Here is a 19,068-nt window from a genome sequence, read left to right on the forward strand (position 1 = left end):
AAACAGCTGCTTGGTCACTTGTTCCTGCCCTTACAGTGGCCACAGGCCTGCCTCAGGTGAGGACGAGAGGAAGCAGCCTTCCGTGTGCCAGGGGTAAATTAATTGGGGTCACCGAGTCCCCTCGGGGAAGCAGCTTGTTTGTAATTCCCCTCTCTATCGATGGGCAGCTCATCAATTTTCACTGATCACCTAATGTATTTAAGGTACAGAATAATAAGGGCCATCCTGGCCACATTAACTCTGGTTGAAGATGGCATTTCTTAAATTGCAGAATGCAGCAGAATCAGCAGGGAAGCGCATAAAAAATGCTGACAGGAGCTGGCCCCCGCCCTGAAAGTTCAGTAGATCCGGATGGGCCATGGAATCTGCATTTTGACCATTTCCCCTTTGCCCCCCAATCAGGGGATCTGGTGCAGGGGGTGTGCTCACCACCCTTTTGCAAACTGCTTCCTCTGAGAATCTAACTGCACTCCGAGCTGGTTTGTTGCTTGCTTTTGGCATTGCTACGGGTGTTAACTTTCCCTTGGCCTTCTTTTCGCTGCTCGGTCAGCCATGGCCACTATCTCGTGTTTACAAACCCCAGCGCCCGCCATGCAGGGAGTGTAAATCCGCCCGAGATTGCTTCGTCATTAATTCGACTTCCCTGGTGGCATCACCACGTGCAATGATGACAGTCTGAGCTCAGTCTTTGAAGGGAGGGCGATGGAGATCAAGGACTGACGGTACATGTAGAAAAAACGTCCCAGGCCTTTCTGAAGTCCGCCCAAGGAGGCCCTGGCACCGTCAAATAAAAATCTGATTTGCTGCTTCAATTCTGGAAATGGAACACATTTTTCATAGCAGGAGAAAAATCAGTCTCATCCAAGGAAACAGCATCACTGATGGGGAGTTTTGGGAAATAGAGGATTGAGAACTGAGATACAGAGGGTTATATTTTTAGAGCCTCCTACAAGATTAAAGGGCTGGTGGTGGCGAATGGCGGGATGCCATTCTTTGAAGAAGAAGAAGCTCTTTTTCACACACGCCGTGCTCCCTGGCATCAGGGTGCCTCTCCTCAGAGCCTGTTGCTACAACTCTTGGCTTCCAATCTGCTTCTGTCTGAGAAAACATCCATGTACCGACATGAATCAACAGGCCCGAGAGGAAGAGGCCTGTGGGTCCCACGGCGGAGCTGGCTTGGGTCCCTGTGGGGCCAGTTGCATCATTGCAACTTGCGGGAGTGTTTTCCTGAGTTGGCCAGGCTGCTCACGAAGAGCTGGGGGTCATTTAATTAATTAGGGGCTTTGGCTGCAAGATGGCCTCCTGGGTGGCTTCCCTGGGGTGATGGCTGGGCCCCAGGCTTTCTGAGTGAAAGCCAGTGGATGATCCTGTGGAGCTTGGAACCCGTGTGGCCTGGTGGAGCTCTACCTTGCCCAAACTCTGACCATCAACCAGACAGGAACGGGAGCATGCACTGGCCTCCAACGTGGCTGCCTGGAGGCCACTTGCATTGGGCCCCTGTTAAGAAAAGGTCCTTGAGCCGCCTCTGACTCAATGCCCTGCAGCTCCCCAGGGAAGGTGGAAGGTGGAACGAGGCTGGTGGCACGTGGCTGAGTGTGAGATCACACCTTGTGAATGGCGGGGAAGCTGCCAGCTAACTGCAGCCTTGTTTTCACTAAGTGATGCTAATGCCGTGTTCATGGCGTGTGTCTTTCCTGCTCCTCACTCCCCAGTCCCACCTCTTAGCACCTGACATGGGACCCTGTAAAACTTCATCTGCTTGGAGGGGGCCCATCACACCGAGCTTGGGAGACTATTATGAGAGATTCTATCAGCTACCACATTTGCTGTCCATCATCCCGACTTTATCCACAGCCTCAAGGATCAGCAGCCTCTGGGCTCAGTCTGCCTGGGTTGGGGTCTTAGCCCCACTGTTCGCAAGCTGGGTGACTTCGGGTAATACTTATGTCCTCCAAGCCTTAGTTTCTTCCCCTCTAAAATGGGTGTAGTAAGGATTAAATGAGCTAAGGTCCACTGGCACATGGTCACAGGTAATGTCAGTCGCTGTTACTATTAAGAATGTTGTCACTGATTTGAAAATATTGGTCAGTCAGGGCCAAAGGCAGAGCACTGAGATCTTGCTGCGCAAAGTGGGTCCTTGCACCTGCATCACTTGGCATCACCTAGGAGCTTGCTAGCAATGCAGACTCCCAGGCCCCTCCTTAGACCTTTGGATTCAGAATCTGCATTTTAATCAGCGGTGTGCCCATGATCCCCTGTAGGAGAGGCACTGTTCTAGAGCACTCCCTGCAGGCTGACGTATGGCAGTGATTCTCTTGGCTAGAGCCTCAAATACACACAACCTGCCCAGAACGTCCCCACTCAAAGCAGGCTAGGAAGACATCTGGTGCCTGCTGTGTGCAGGCATGCAGGCTGGATATGAATTTTCACCTGCTCTTCCTGCAGTATAAATGTGGGGAGAAGATGTGTGGGGGAAACGGGGAGGGGAGAGGTCTGTGGGCTCATCACCCCTAAAACATGGTGCAGGACGCTGTATCTGATAGGCTTCATTTCTAGTCACCACGATTCAGTGAGTACCTACGGTGTCCCAGGCACTTACATTATTTTTACTCCTTACAACAGCCTCAGGAGGTACAACTTGCTAATACCTCCATTTTACAGATAGGAAAACTGAGGCCTGCGAGGTTCGGGCTTGCCTGAGGTCAGCCAGCCAGTACAAGCCTAAGCTTTCACCATCCTTCTCTGCTTCCCCACAGCCTTGCCGAAATCACCGGGCTCTCTACATGTACAGCGGCCACGGTGGCAGGCTGCAGAGCAGGTGGTTTTGGGTGGTTATTCACAAAAAGGCAAACCAGCCTCTGCCGAAGAGGAGGCTCAGCCCGTTACATTTAACAAGGGATGGGAATTGGCTGGGCCGAGTGTGCCTCTTAAACAGGCAGGCACCACAGGGCAGCACTGGCAGGTCCCTGGCCAGACCTGCGGCTGCATACGTTTTAAACATTAAACTAGGGGGTGGCCTTCTTTAAAGGCAGACCGTTTTATAAGGCACACGGTGCCGTCTAGACGAGGGGACATTTATGAAAGTCGCTGTGCTGCGTGTTGGGCTCAGACACCTGACTTCCTGGCTCTAGTCATTTCGAAGGCGGAGTGAAATCTGACTCGTGCAAGAACAAATTGGATTTTTTTTCTTTTTTCCTTTTTGGAGGGTGTATGGTTTCAGACATTTGGTAATCTCTTCCTGCTGGCCCCTTCACTTATCTTTGTAGATGTGGTGAGGATGGAGGAAAACTGGAGAAGGGCTTTTTTTCTATAACGCTGGCCTCTCTGTGCATGTCTTCGGTAGCTTTTGGCCGTGAGGGAAATTATGTAATTATCTGTGCAATTTTTCCGTCTTGTCCCTGTCCCCCCCTCTCCTCCACCTTGTGGGTCAGAGCAGAGTCGCGTTGGCTGCCTCTCGTGTTTTCTCAGCACTGTGCTTGGTACCTGGTAGGCGCTCAGAGGAATAAGTGGATAAACAAACCCAGGAAAGCTGAGCTGGAGAGTGTGAGTCAGGTTTTTTATTCTAAGGAGGAAGAGTTTATTGCCTTGTTCCCCTGGCTGGACAACCACAAGAAGGAGATGGGGAAGACGGCCCTAGGTTCAAGTTGTTCATTTCCTGTTTGGTCTCAGACTCAGGTGCCATGATGCTCTTGAGGGCCCCAGGCCCCTCTGAGCTTCCTGACATTTCAGATGAGGGTACAGTTTTTAAAAAAAATATATTTTAATGATTTTTTTACAGAGAGGAAGGGAGAGAGAGAGTTAGAAACATCGATGAGAGAGAAACATCGATCAGCTGCCTCCTGCACGCCCCCTACTGGGGATGTGCCTGCAACCAAGGTACGTGCCCTTGACCGGAATCGAACCTGGGACATTTCAGTCCGCAGGCTGACGCTCTATCCACTGAGCCAAACCGGTTTCGGCAAGGGTACAATTTAAAGACCCAGGAGAGAGAGGTTCCAGCCCTTGGTGTCCTTTGGGAATAAGTGTGGTTTCCATTCCCAAGGCCTTCACTCATGGCCCCATGAGGAATCGGGTGGAATTTAAGTTTGCTCGGTGGATGGAAGGAAGAAAGGCCCTATTTCTGGGACACTCTCTCTGGGTTAAACATGGTTGACATTATTGAACACCCGGGCCAGGCACATTCTAAGCACCTGACGTGTAATCCTCACAGGGAGGGACCCATGAAGCTGGTACTGTTATTTCTGTACTTTACAGATGAGGAAACCAAAGCACAGAGAGGTTATGTAACCTGCCCAAGGTCACACAGCCAGCGAGGGATTTTAGCTAGGACCCAAAGCCTTGTCGCTAGCCATGATGCTATTCTGCTTCACTGTGCACCTGGCTCGGTTTCTCCTTCAACTTCATGAAGCAGGCACTATATTCCATGACAGAAGCTACACTCACTAGTATAGGTCTCCTCCGCCTCCTTTTTAAACAACTATTTGAAAATGTGACAGTCATTCTTAGCTCTCAGCTGTCGGAGGTCCTACAGAAACAGGCCTCAAACAGGCCTCGAGCTGAATTGGGCCCACAGGCTGAATGAATATGCAGCAAACAACGAAGCAGGATAATTTCAGATAGTGCGGAATGCCCCCCAAGAGATAAAATGGGGAAAGGTGTAGAGGAGGCGGCCAGGTGGCCTTATCAACCAGTGGGGTCAGAGGGGTCCTCCCTCAGGGGGTGGCATGGAGCTGAAGGTTGAGTGGTGAGAAGCATGTGACCATCTGAGGGGTATAAAGCGCTTGGCACAGTGTCTGTGCCGCATATGAATGCCTACTGTTATGGCTATCATTGTTCTTGTGATTTGCCATTAACTGTGACCTTGGGTGGTCATCTCACTGCTCTTGGGAGCTGAACTGAAAGCCTTCCCTCTGGCCCTGGCAGTTGCCCAGTTCTGAGTGACTTCTAGCATCTGTCTCCTCCTGGCTTCCACCACCCCTTTGAAATGGGGGATAGAATGACCCCTCTTTTACATTTCAACAGAAGATTCATTGTTGGAAGAGGAAAGCCACCATGCTTATTGACATGGTGGAGCCCTTTTCGCGTCCTCAGTGGGTTTGATGAGCATGTGGGCACTCCCCTTCCACACTGGGCTGGAAGCATCCCCCTGGCAAATGCGCCGTGGGCCCCCCGGCTCCTGTTGGGGGGTTTGACAAGTGGGCTTATTTTCTTACCCCCCAGAATGTCACTACCCTCCCCTGACCCTGGTTGGTGAAAGAATGTATTCCTATTGTCTTTGGACAATGGGGCCTCCTCAAGGGCAAGTTCAGCCTGCTGCCTAATCCAGGGGGTGGTTTCTCCCCTCTTCCCATCTGAGTTCATGGAGGAATGTGGCAGTTGGTCCAACAGCCACCCACATCCTCCAGGCCTGTGTGTGCTCACTGTCTGCTTCCTCTAAGAACCAGCTCTCAGGATCGCCAGCCCTGCTCAGATGAAATAAAGCCTTCCAGTCATATCCTTACATTTGACGTCAGCACACGGAAGCTTTTCTTGCTGGGTGCTGAATGGGGCTGTGGTGAAGACCCGGGGTAGCTCTGGGCCTGGCACCCCGATGAAAAGGGGCCTTGTAGCTGGGAGCGTAATCTTGCCTGTGCAGCCGCCTTTTATCCGGCAGGATGCCTCGTGTTTTCTATCTGCTTCCTTCATTCCTCCATGGACCCTGTAGGTAGGACGTCCGAGAAACCTGAAGTCATCTTCCTGCCATGTCTTGGCGGTGTTGTTTGGCAGTGTTACAGAATTTTCCAGGCGACCGAAAAATACACAGGAGTACTTGGAGATACAGGAAAACCCCATTTATTTTCAGATCTTTCGCAGGTACTAGTACAGTGACTCAGGGGGACTGTTTCTCTCCAAATCCTGAGCAAACCAATAGGGAAGAAGCTCTCCCTTTATACCCTTTGGTTTCTTTGTCCCCCAAATATGGACGGGACTTCCGGACCTTTCGAGGGCTTTGCAAAAAGCCCCGTGTGTTGGGATGGGGGCTGTGAGACCACACCTAAAGGCCTGGCCTGGCGCCAGCCCTGATAACTCCCTCCGGGGGTTGTGTATTGTCCATGGTTTATGGCCTCTGTAAAATGGGAGTGCTTAGGTAAACAGGTCTTGCAAGACCAGAGTGCGGAGAAAGGGGCAGTGACTTAATTATAGGCTATCAAGAATGTACATTAGGTTACTGGCACAGATTCAGATTGCTAGCCCCCCTCTTCCCCGCCACCCCCCCCCCCCCCGCAACCAATGTCTTCTTTTCCCCATCAGCAGGAGACTCCCTTCTTTTTCGCTCCAATTCCACTATCGCTTCTCTCGTCTGAGCACTCATCACCTAATAGCATCATCCCTTACCTCCCCTTCTCCTCCCTCCCTCCCTCCCTCCCTCCCTCCCTCCTTCTCTCCTCTCCTTCCCATTCTGTCTACCTGCCTGCATGCCTGCCCACACTAAGTGTTTTCTCAGGCCAGCCACGTGGCAGGCATGGTGTTAAGCACCGAGATAAAGCAGTGAGTAAGATCTCCACTAGTGGAGAGTCAATTAATGATACAAGTACTGATTTAACTACAACTGGGGAAGGTTCTGCAAAAGAGAAGTACAGAGAGCTGCTAGTCCATTTAACCGGTTTTGGGGAGATCAATAAATAGCAAAAAAAACATTAACAAAAATAGCTTCCGAGTTCTTGTTGAGTTACTAGGGAACTGTGGGACAGGTACGTGAAGGCACAGATGTTAAGGCACAGACGCACCAGGATGGAGGTGACTCAGCAGGCTTTCAGAACCCGCAGCAAATTGGTTGGCAGGCTTCTTCGTTACCATGGATACCTCCCCCACCTAAGTAGCTTTTGTCCCCCTGAGAGCCAAGGAAAACTAAATTACCAACCAACTTGTTCATGAGCAAAGATGAATCCATTGGCAAACGTATTTTTCCTTATTAGATTCCCTTGACATTTAATGCCTTTTTATTGATGAATTTATTTTGAGTCATGGCTCTGCATCTTGGCCCTGGCACTTCTCAACAGTTTGGATTTGCAGGCGACATTGGTACAGAACTTGGGGAATCAACTGGGGCTGGGCAGGGAGTCTAGCTGCCACTCCCCTGGTTTTATGCTGATTTCCCCCCAGGCCGCATCTTTTGGTCACATGATGTGTATTTATGAGGGTGCCTTGGGCAAGAGGAAGGCTGGAGGAAGGATCTGGCTTCTCAGCAAGTGCATAAACAAAGCATAACCTGGAGTCTTAAAACCCGAGGTTGGAGCACAAGTGGCCTCCAGATAGGACATGCAGTCAAGCTTTTTGTAGCCAGCGCCGTGGCAGCTACCGGAGGAGCTGAGTGATACTAATTTCACGGATCCACGTTTAATCATCGATACCCTGTAAACCGAGCTCTCCGTTTTTCTCTTTTCAAAGGATCAGGATTCCTAGAGTAAATGAATCCGGACACGTGAAGCTGCCTCTGCTTTATGGAAAAAAAAAAAAAAAAAAAAAGACCATCCCAAACCCCAGGCTGTTAAAACCTGATGTTTTCTGTTGTCCAGAGAAGGGTGTTTCTGCTATAAATGAAAGACATGACAGGGGGTATTCGAAGCTTTGTTTTGTTATTGTCAATTCTGCCAACAAGTAACATCTGTATTTATTTTCCAAACTCCCCCAAATGGCTGATTTGCATCTGTTTAGTTCTCTGAGTAACATTTCATTTCCTGACTTTACAGGTTGCTATAAAATCCATTCGTAAGGACAAAATTAAGGATGAACAAGACATGGTTCACATCAGACGAGAGATTGAGATTATGTCATCCCTCAACCATCCTCATATCATCAGTATTTATGAAGGTCAGTGATTTTTTTTTTTTTTTCATCCTCGTATCAGTTACCATTCCTCATACCATGGGGCCTGCCAAGATTTTTAGGTAATTGCCCTTCTGGGCAGGAGCCAAGTATTTTTCCTCACGATGCAAAAATAGCCGGGTGCTATCTCTTATTTAGTTACCTTGAATGCAACCGGACACATGTAGCGCAGCTCATTTTGGTCATAAAATACCTCTGGCGGGTGCCTTCTTCAGCTTCCCAGTGCCTTGGTGGTTGCTAAGCAATCTACCCTATTGAACACCAGGATGTGAAACAGCCTTGGTTTCTGAAAAATGGCAGTTTGTTGGGTGACCAAGTAAAGGCGGATAAATTGTAAACGTCATTCCCCAAAACTGATGCTCAGGGGGTGGTGTCGTGAGTTACCCAAAGTTAGGCTCTTTGAGTTAGGAAGCACCTTTGAGCAGATCCAATTAATTTTGAGAAAGAAGAGGGATCTGATGATGCAAATGGAGTCAAGGTTGTAGCTGGTGTTCATAGAAAGGCAGGGTGGGGCAAAGCTTATAAAATGGCTCATGCTTCAACCTCCTTGCTCCCTCATGGGAAGAAACAGAGTATAAATTACCCAAATCTTCATTTTTAAAATATCCTGGAAAAATATTACACAAGCAATATGTGTTTATTGCAGAAATGATCAAAATATTAAGGTTAAAATTAAATACTTTCTGTTCTAACTCCCAGTTTGATAAAAAAAGCTCTCTATCCATGTTATATTTTTATCTACTTCTCTATATCTGTATGTGTCTTCACCCAAAGTTAGATCATGCAGCTTAGTTTGATTGTTTTTCAGTTTTTATGTTATGCATCTCTTCCTATGTCAATAAATACTCCCCTGCAAAGACATTTTAAAACGCTTTATAGTATTCCATTTATGGAAATGCCATCGTTTATTGAATCGTTGGCTTGTAGATGACCATCTTCTCCCTGTGTTGTCACATCATCTTCCCTCTGTGTGTCTGTGTCTAAATTCCCCATTTTTATAAGGACACCAGTCACATTGGATTAACATCCACCCTAATGACCTCATTTAACCTCAGTTGTTTCTTTAAAGACCCCGTATCCATATAGGGTGACATTCTGAGGCCCTGGGAGTTAGGACTGCACTATGTACATTTCGGAGGGCCTGATTCAGCTCATAACACTGGTGTCATGGTGAGGTGGTGGTCCTAGCAGAGCAGCCTTCTGACCCCATTTGGTTTTTCCCCTCTGCCAGACCTCAGCCCTGTGTTTTTGACCTTATGTCTTGTTTTGCTGGCTCTGCGGCTGAACTCTCTGCCTCAGGCATCCCCCTCAACCTGGCCTTTGCCATCCTTTTCAACGCTGGGACGTGGTAGGAACAGTGGGTGGCAGCAACGGTGGTAGGACCCGAGTCTGTGAGTTGATGGGCTGGTCTCTCAGCCCTTCACAGAGAGAAAGGAAACCTCTCTGGAAGCTGATTGGTTGACAGGGCAGTCAAGAGTCTTAGCTGAGTGCAGGGATGCATTAATTTGCATAATGAAAAACCAATGCCAAGGCATCTAAGTGGCTGTTGGGACAACAGCCAAATGAATAGAAGCTGTTAAGGAACTTTGTAATTTCTTTTTCAACAAGGACCTTTATGATTAAACACACACACACACACACACACACACACACACGCGCACACACACGCACACACGTACACACGCACAGCATTGGCAGCAATAACAATAGCAACATGACAAAGCAATGGTGTACCTCCCTGTATGTTTAGGAACTTGGGGATTTCATGAGGGGAAGGCACCATCTTGGCTGTATTATCTGGTGATATTGAAATACTAGTTCCAGAGAAAAAGTAATTCATTCATAAAAAATCTCAAGTAAGTGCTTAATATGTACCAGGCCCTGTTCTAGTGAACAAGATAAGCTCTGGCCCCATAGAGCTGACATTCAGTGAGTAGGCAAGTGAATAGATAAGTGGCTTTTGAACTGAGACCTGAATGAGCAGGGAGTAAGTCCTTGGAAGAGCTTGGCATTCCAGGCAAAGGGAGCAGCATGTGTGGATGCTCAGAGGAGGGCAGGAGCTTGTGTTGGTAGAAGTGATAGAGGGCCTTTGAGGCTGTGAGGCTGAGGTGGTGAGTGAGTAGGATGGTGGCAGGAGAGAGGAGGTTGGAGAGGGCCAGATCTTGGTCACATTGGCAAAAGGAGGGAGTGTGGATTTTACACCAGGAATGAGGGCAAGCCATTGATTTTGATGAGGGAAATAGCATTTTTCAATTTGTACTTTAAAATAATATTAATAAAACTAGGAGTTGTTAAGTGTTTACCCTGCCCTAGAACGTGTCATGTATTATCGAGTTTAATCCTTCCACCTATGACATACGAACTGTTAACATCTCTAACTTCATGGTAAGGAAAATGTAGTGTTTCCCAAGCTTACATCAACTAATAGATGGCGGGTCTGAAAGTCCAACCCGGTCTCAGGGACATTCCGAAGCTGGTGCTCATAAAACTAACCAGTCATTTGGTGGTCTGCAGCGACCCCCATTGGGGGTCTTGTCCTAGACCCTGTGATGAGGGGAATTTCTGGCCCTCACCGAGATGGCTGTCTTAAATACAAGAGAGCATTAAATCCCAGCTTTGCGAGTATTTTAGAAGATATTTCTGCACCGCAGTCCATGGAAATGTAAGTTATTTATATATTATTCATAATACCTGCAGGCTTATAAAATCTGCAACCTCGCTGAATCAGCGCTGCTGTTCACCAAATCTCAAAAAAATAATCCCTTCAAATGTTTCTTTCTCAAACCAGCCCCTGGGGTTGCTCCCCTGTTGACCCACGGGGGAAGGTGATTAACCCACAAATCTGTCAACTGCCAACAGGACCCATGACTGGCTTCTAAAGCCCAGTCCAATAAAAGGATGGAAATACACCTGCCAGTGTGGGATAGGAAGGGTAACCTAATCGAGAGAGAAAAGGAAGAAATCTCTGGCACCATTGCTAGCTGGACCCCTGTTTCCAGTCAAAGGAATTCCATTCTCTCAGTAGGGAGGTGATTGACAAAATGGAAAGAGCAGCTGAAAAGGAAGTGCCCGCCAGAGCTTTCAACGTGGTTGCCTAGGATGGGAGAGATAAAAACAGTTTTTGCCTGAGGTTCTGATTTCAGGATCCGAGTTCAAACATCAAAGGCCCGAGGTCCCCCCACCCCTCCACCCTCCCCCTCCCCCGTTTCCCCTTTGAAAGCCTAGGAGACCCAGTCTGCACAACCAAGAGAATGAACATCTTGTACTTTAGGGAACCTTAGCGGCCCATCTGGTATCAGTCCCGCGGGGAAAGAGGAAAAGGCGAGGGAGTGGGGGAGATTGGGCCTTGCCTTCCCTTTTATGCCCCGGGTTTTTGTTCCTGGAAATCTCTCTTCCTGACCCTGCACGATTGGACTCTTTTTTGGCCCCTGGCATTGTGATCTGCTTTCAGCACGGCTCCTGTCTTAGGAAGGGTGATCCTGGCTTTCTGGGACAAAGCAGGAGGCCCATGTGGCATTGGTCAGCTGTAATCAGTCGCCTTCGGAAGAGTTTCTCAACCGTAAAATAACGAAACAAAAGAGACAAACAAGCATGCCTTCTTTGATAAGCACACGAGTCTCACGCCCTTGCCCTCTGAACCTCACACCTGCTGTCTGCAAGAAGATGGCAAAAGAGTCTGGGTTGTAGAAAATTCTCCACATTCTCACCACGAAGACACTTTGGATGACTTTACTATCAGTTAAACATGCCTCGCATCTTCTTCCTAGAAGTACACATTACACGATCCTTTTTCGAGTTACCTGTGCCTCCTGAGGTTCTGCTAGGTCTTTCTGGAAGGGCATATTGCCTTTGCCCTCTGGTGAAAATCACTGCTCAAAACGTCCAGCCAGAGATGAAGAGGAGAAAACAAAAGATAGGATCTGAGGACAAGCCCACAGCTTTTGGCCCGTCTGTTTACTGCAGGCCTGTAGAAGGGCATTCCGCCTCCCGCTTTCTCCTCCCCTTGCTCTTGAGGCCGGGGCAGTGGGGCTGATGTTTCCACAGGACCTAACCTGGAGTCAGAAACTGCTCTTCTCAGAGGGTGGTCCAGGACCAGCTGCGTCAGCATCACCTGGTCCCACCCAACTATACTGAATCCAAAACCCTACGGGTGGGGCCCAGTGTTCCCACGCACTCCCAAGGGTGAGAAGCACTCGCTGTATTGGAGAAACCCCTGCTCAGGAGGTCAGAAACCAACGCAGGGCTGTATTGCTAGCATCAATTATTTGGAAATACCTACAGAGCAAGCCGTTTACATTTTTCCTCTTAGGCGCAAGTATTCATTCTAATTTAGGTTTCTCAGGCAGCAAGCAAACCCTGATTTAGGCCCTTTAAAAGGCAGGGATCAGCTGAACTACTCTAACAAGGTCTGTTCTCATTCACTCATTCACCTATTTAGTCATTTATTCCTCCAGTCATTCATTTCTTTTTACAAAAATGTATTGAACACTTATGTTCCAGGTACTGCTCTACTAGGGTGAGTATATATATTTATTGTCCAAATAGGCTTAGATTTGAATGAGCCAGTTGCTCTACCAATTTTTACTGTGTGATCTTAGACCAGTGACTTAACCTCTCTGAGGCTCAGTAATCTTTTCTGTAAGATGCGGCCAATAGCTAGATTCTGTATAGATAAGGTTGTGAAGAATAACTCTGATAATATGTAAAATAGGTAAGCACAGTGCTGGGTACATGCTCAATAAATGATATTGATTCTTCCCAATGTGATTGATCTTTAGGGCTGTGAGAGGTCCTTTCTGGCTAGCGTAGAAACTTCTCTTGAGAGGTGCTGGAAGAGAAGGTTGAGACCAGATAGCCTAGATCAGTGATTCTGGATGCTGGATACCCATTAGAATCTCATGGGGTATTTTTAAAAAATGCTGATGCCTCTGCATTTAGATTTAGATTTAGATTTAATTGACCAGGCTGAGAAATATGGACTTAGTCCTGCAACTAAGGGGAAATGAGAGCCCTGCTCTAGGAACTTGTCTTGGTCGGATCATTTGTCATCAGTGAATTCCAGAGAAGAACGTGTGTCTGGCAGCCGTGTGTCTAGTGAGCAGTGAGCGATACCTTTGGGCTTGGGTTTACTTACTTAGCCATTTGGTTGCTGCCCTCATCAGGGACTCAGAGCCCCATGAAACAGTTTGTTGAACTTGGCAACATGGTGTATTATGCTTGTGTTTACTCTTTTGAACCCATGGCGAAATTGCTGAGCCTTTTAACACACTGCCTTGGCTGCCAGATCCACAAGTTCCACACCAAGTCTCTGCAGACTGGATGCAAAGGAAGGACTCGCCCCTGTTCATAACACAGCACCAGAGAGCTGTCTTCACTGTTAATCCTGTGAACCAGCGCTTCAGCGGCGAGTCTGTCCAGCCACGTTTCTAATGAGTTTCCTATTAAGTTAGCTATTTGACCTTCAAGTGTATTATTTTCATTGTTTTCTTTTGATTACACCCAAGCCATTTTTTTTCTGAAGGCTGGAGATTAGAAATAAAACAACTGCAAATGAACGCTACTCCCTGGTTGTCCTGCCTCACCCTCTTGGGTTTCCTGGAATTCAGTATTTTCTAGTGCCTCAAATAATGCCACTTGTACTTGAAGCTAATTTTTAAGGAGAAAACTGGAACCGTGTTGTCATTTAACATGGGGTCTTTGGGAATTAACTGGGATGGCTCTGTTCATTTGCCCCAGGTGGTCATAGGCTGCATTTAGGGAGCCTCCTAGGGTATAGAGGAGGTCCCACTGGCCACCGTGATTTCCGACAGGAGGTTCCTCGGGTCGGTATGACTTGAGATTGAGATCCACGCTTTGGCACCCCACTGGGGACTGAGGAATGGACCCTAGTTAAGAGATCGGGCTTGCTTTCACCCCAGGCTCTGTTGTCTTAGTATTAGTTTTCTATCTCCTCCATTCTGCCTCCTGCCTTCCCCATCCTTCACCTCCACATGTATAATGCCAGGTGCGGCTTCTGCCAATACACATCCTTAATACTTTGGGATTTAATCCAGGCATATCCTCATTTGTTCTTTCTTAAACTTATACTTGCCACTTCATAATACCAGGCTAACACTTATGCTTATTGTGAGCGATGATAATAATTACAATAAGGATAGTCTTCATTTCAACAGGTGAAGAAATTGAGGCACAGAGAGGTCAAGTAACTTGCTAGAGTCACTCAGCTGGTAAATGGCAGAGCCTAGTTTTGAACCCAGGTAGCCTTGGCTCTGGGAGTCAGGGTCTTAACTACTGCTCTATCTTGCCTAATGAGGGAGGCTGGAACTTAGAGTTGACAAGATGAGCCGTACATGGTGGGTCAAGCAGTGCTAGAAGCCGAGGTGTGATAACCGGAGGCCTGGCTTCATTGCCCAAATTAGGGGAGCATGCTTTTTTTCAGAAGTTCATTGTATCACATAAAAGAGCCTTGGCTTCAGTCTGGGAGGATTCCGAGATGTTCCGATCAATTGTCACCGCTCTCAGGATCAGGATTGTGTGAGTGGGTGTGTGCATGTGAATGAATGTGTGTGTGTGTGTGTGTGTGTGTGTGTGTGTGTGTGTGTCAAAAAGGCTGAGACAGAGCAATAGAGAAAATGATCAGGGAGGCGTGGGCGTGGCCGATGAGTGTGTGATGATGGCTGACAGAGCCCATCCCCTCCTGGAAACACCCCCGGGGATGGTTGTGGAAGGAGGGGAGTCCAATGGCTGGTCCCGTGTGGTGCATTTGATCTCCTCTTCCATGCACCTCCTCTCTCTTTCCTGGCCATGTCTGTCCTCTGTCCTCCTAGGATTTGATATTGGGCCCTCAAATAGCACTGTTAATCTTGGCAGGAGTGAATGGTTCTTGGTAAGCCTTCTGCATCTCTGTCTTCTGCAGGTCACTTGGATACTTTCTTACCATTTCTTTTGCCTTCTATGGAGTCCACTGCTGGCCGTGGGTGGCCTGGTTGGCCATGGTTCTCCTTGGACATGCCAGCCAACATCTAGAAAAAGTTTGGGTTTAAGTGAACTAAAGAGCTTTTCATTGTCCCAACCAGGAAACACATTGACTCAACTCTGACCAATTCATTGACAATGGGGAGCTGCCAGTCCCGTTTAATTTTCTCGCTCTCACTGCCTTGGGCTTTGGACTTAAGGGACCAGAAGACCATTTTGTGAAGCCATGAGCCCATGAGGTGTTTGAAATTTAGTTCTGGAGAGGAAACTCTTGAAGAGTGAATCTTGTATTGACTAACTGATGTAATTAGGTTGCAGACAATTCTTGCAAAGGAAAGATGTCTCCATTTCTGAAATGGAAAAGAAGCAATTTTCTGTGAGGATTCTACTGACCTTTAAGAAAAGAGCATCCCTGAGAAATGAAATGGTACTTCTGTCTGAGGTTTTAAGAAAGTAATAAAAATGCTGCCTTGTGGGGAGGCAGCCCCATGGAAGGAATGGCAGTTTCCTAGAACGAATTTGGGATATGAAGTTGACAGAAGGCAAAGGCAGGAAAAGAATTCAGACTGGTTCACTCTAGGCCCTTGGCCTTTTTTGCTTAAAACCAACAAACTAATCTTCCTTTCTTGAGGTTACATGTCAAGCAGAAAGATATCCTCCAATTTTTAGAACCTGCTCTTCACGGAGTATCCTGTAAGTCGATTCCCACCCTCTCCCTTCCCAAGCCCTTCATCTTCCTAAATGGCCTCCCGAATTTGGCTCTAAAATGGCTGGTGGATGGTTAAAGTCCCAAGATCTCCTCACGCATCAGCATTTCTCCCAGGCCAGGGCATTGTTTTGATAATACGCATATTCTCAAGTTATACAGTTGTGTTATTAACCCCGAGGGCAACAGGAGGGAATGGTTAGGAGTTGGGTAATTAGCGTGGTTGTGAAAGCCAGACAAATCAGGAGGCAGAACTGGGCTGTCAAACTGAACATCTGATGAAATTCAGAATTAATTTGGAGAAGTCGCTGTTGCCATAGCGACCAATCCCCACTCTCCTTTGAAATGGAAAATAAACAGAAAACAAGAAAAACAATTCAAGTTGGTGTCTGGGAAGAAGGCCCTTCTGTGGAGCAGTAGAAGAAAACGGAGAGATATTTTAGAACACACTGGAACAATGTTAACACGCTCTCCTGCAAACAAAGCCCAAGTCCTTTGTCATGGGTCAGTTCCACGCCTGCTTTCTCTAGGAATCTTTTCAGGCCCATTCAAGTGACCTCACCCATCTTTCTGATCATCTGGATACTTAAAGCCTATATGGTATAGGTGAGACCTTGATTTATTGGTGAAGTACTAGTTTTATTCAACCGGATAGCAACTCTGGAGGACAAAGACTGTGTCTTGTACTAGGTTTGCGTTCTTTTAAACACATGACAAAATGCTCAGAAATATGTTTCAGGTAGGCTGATAAAAAAGAGCATTTTTAGAAGAGACAGTGATGTTGGTTCTTTTTTATGAAGGAGAATCTTTACTGAGTATTATGGAAGGAGAGTCCAGTAATTGGCTCTTGGTGTATAAAAATGCAACTGATATCTGAATATTAATATTCTATCCTGCTACATTACTGAGTATTACATAACGTGGTGGGGAGTCATGGCAAGAACATAAGCTTTTGAGTCACAGAGATTTGGGATCAGATCCAGCAAGGATCTGCCCAACAGAAATGCATACAGATGAGCATCAAAAATCATGCATAAGAATGTTCGCAGCAGCACTGCTCATATTGGCCCCCACCTGGAAACAATGCAAATGTCTATATCAACTGTAGAATGGATAACTAAACCATGATGCATTCACAACATGGAGAACTCTACAAGCAATGGGTGTGGACAGTCTTTGACTATGTGGAACAGCATGGATTATTCTTACAAATATAAAGTTGAGAAATGAAGCCAGACACAAAAGAATATGTACCGCATGATTTCATTTTTAGAAAACTTGAAATGCCAAACTAATCTGTGCTATTGGCTTATATTTATGATATTCATGATATTGATGCAGATATGTGCACACGCACTTGGGGAGAACGGTAGTGACAGAAAGAGGCCCTGGGGGGTGTTTGCAGGGTGCTGGCCACGTTGTTTCTTGATCTGAATGTTGATTCCCTATTTATGAAGTAGGAATAATATTAATACCTATCTCATAGGAGTGTTAGTATTAACTGTGAAAATCCAGGGCATGAGGTAATGGTTCAATAAACGTTAGCTATTGTTATTCTGAATAAGCCTTCCAGGGAAGGAGCGATCGCTGTCTGGGGAGGCTCTTCGGAAGAAGAGAGCCCTGGACTATTTCATAGGTCCAGGATCCTGGATGCTACCCTGTCCTTTGTTCCATGTATTTATCGTTCTTGGCGATGTCTGGTCACTTGTGTCTGACTCCTCCTCCACAGAGCTCCCTGGGGCCTTCAAGGCCTCTGTGTTACATTCAAGGCCTGCTTCTTTCTCTTCTCTCTCTTTTTAAAAAAATTACCTTTATTGATTTCAGAGAGGAAGGGAGAGGGAGAGGGAGAGGGAGAGGGAGATAGAGAGAAACATCAATGATAAGAGAGCATCATTGATCCGCTGCCTCCTGCAGGCCCACTCCCCCGCCCCCCCCGTCCCCCTGCCCCCCACCCCGCTTCGCACCCCATCGAGCCTGCAATCCAGACACATATCCTGACCCCTGACCCGGAATCCAACGGTGATCTGGTGATCTCCTGGTTCACAGGTCGCTGCTCAACCACAGAGCCACGCCTCTTAATCCCTGGCACCCTGGTTGTTCTGCTCCCATTTCTGCCCTCGTTCACTTTCCCTTCTCCAGGACCAGCCTTTCCTCCCCTTCTTAACCTCGTAAAGACTTCCTTTAGTACCCCCAATGTCGTCCACATAGGGGGTGCTTCATAAAAATTTGTTGTTGTGCTAAAACCCAGATCTTCAGCACATGGACGTGGGCCCAGCGCTGTGGGCTGACTCCGGCCCAGCTAGGTTTCTATTCAGGGCTTTGATTTTCCTGGTGGGCCTGGCATGTCAGGGGCCATAGTTTTCCTTACCACTCTGGAGCCACTGGGCTTCTGGGTAAAACTGTCTGGCCAAGAGACACAGGCTTTCATTTTTCAGAAAGGAAACCCTTCCCAACTGGTGGAAAATAAGCTTTTGCTTAGTGACTAATAACATAAACACAGACAAGATTTCTGGGCTTATAAATAACCAGCTGTAAAAGTGCCCAAGGGAAGCAGCCCTTTTTGCCATAAGAATGGCCAAGAGCGGTCCTGTCACCTCACTGATAGTGGCCTGACTATGGCAAGGAGCCTTGGGCCGCGGGTGCGGAAGCCGGTCATTCTTTAGAACAGATTCCCAAGGCCTCGCTCTCATACATTATAAATCCTGGAAAAATAATAGTTGATCTCTAAGGTTCTTTTTGCTTGAAAATCCTCTGGTTCCGCGGCAGCCACAGCATGTTTTAAAGAGCTATGTTGGCGGGGAGAGGCAAGTCTTAGGGTTTTGTTTTGCCAGAAGCTGCCTAAGAGGCAGATGAAGTAATTAGGAGAATAGCTCCTATTTACTGAGCACTGGCCGAGGCACTGCACTGAGGATGCTGGACCCGGCAGCTCACTGAATCCCACGTCACTGTGTGAGGAAATCGTTAACCTTGCTTGACCGATGAGGAGATCGAGGGTCAGGGGGTTTAGTGCATGTGAGTAACAGTACAGTGAATAATAGTGCAGAGCATGGAGTGTGTAGTCAGACCACGGGCTCAGGCCTGCCTTGGCCTCGTACGAGCTCTGTGGCCATGGCAGTTACTAACCTCTCTACATCCAGGCTTTATCATCTGTTGAATGAAGGATACTCATAGGACCAAAGCCATAGGGCATAATTCATGCAGAATGCTATTAGTCCAGTGCCTGCACATGGTAAACCTTCACTGATTGCTGCTTTTGTTAGGAAGGGCTCAAGAAGTTTCACGTATGGACACCGCATTGCCTTCTTGATGAAGCATTGATGCTACGAGTCTAGAATGGTTGTTTGCCTTTAGCTAATCTAGAGTTACAGTGAGGGCCATGACCATGAGACTCCAGCTGTTTCCTGTGGGAGGGCTGAGGGTAGGGTTCCAGAGCCAGGCCTGGCCACTTGGACATTTCTCTCACCTGGCTGCTCCCCATGCCCCACCTGCAACAGTGAGGGGCTGATTTTATCAGTTGGGTA

The 19,068-nt window shown here is 47.5% G+C and overlaps 1 protein-coding gene across 1 annotated transcript in view; it reads left to right on the plus strand.

Annotated features, from left to right (window-relative positions):
• The window catches only part of NUAK1 (NUAK family kinase 1), a 71,978-nt gene that overhangs the window by 25,755 nt on the left and 27,155 nt on the right, over nucleotides 1-19,068 (plus strand). Inside the window, exon 2 of the mRNA XM_079774948.1 lies at nucleotides 7,731-7,851. Coding sequence (XP_079631074.1) covers nucleotides 7,731-7,851 — 121 coding nt within the window. The remainder of the gene's footprint in view (nucleotides 1-7,730; nucleotides 7,852-19,068) is intronic.

Source organism: Cnephaeus nilssonii (genome assembly GCF_951640355.1).
Source record: "Cnephaeus nilssonii genome assembly, chromosome: 6".
Classification (NCBI taxonomy): Eukaryota; Metazoa; Chordata; class Mammalia; order Chiroptera; family Vespertilionidae; genus Cnephaeus; species Cnephaeus nilssonii.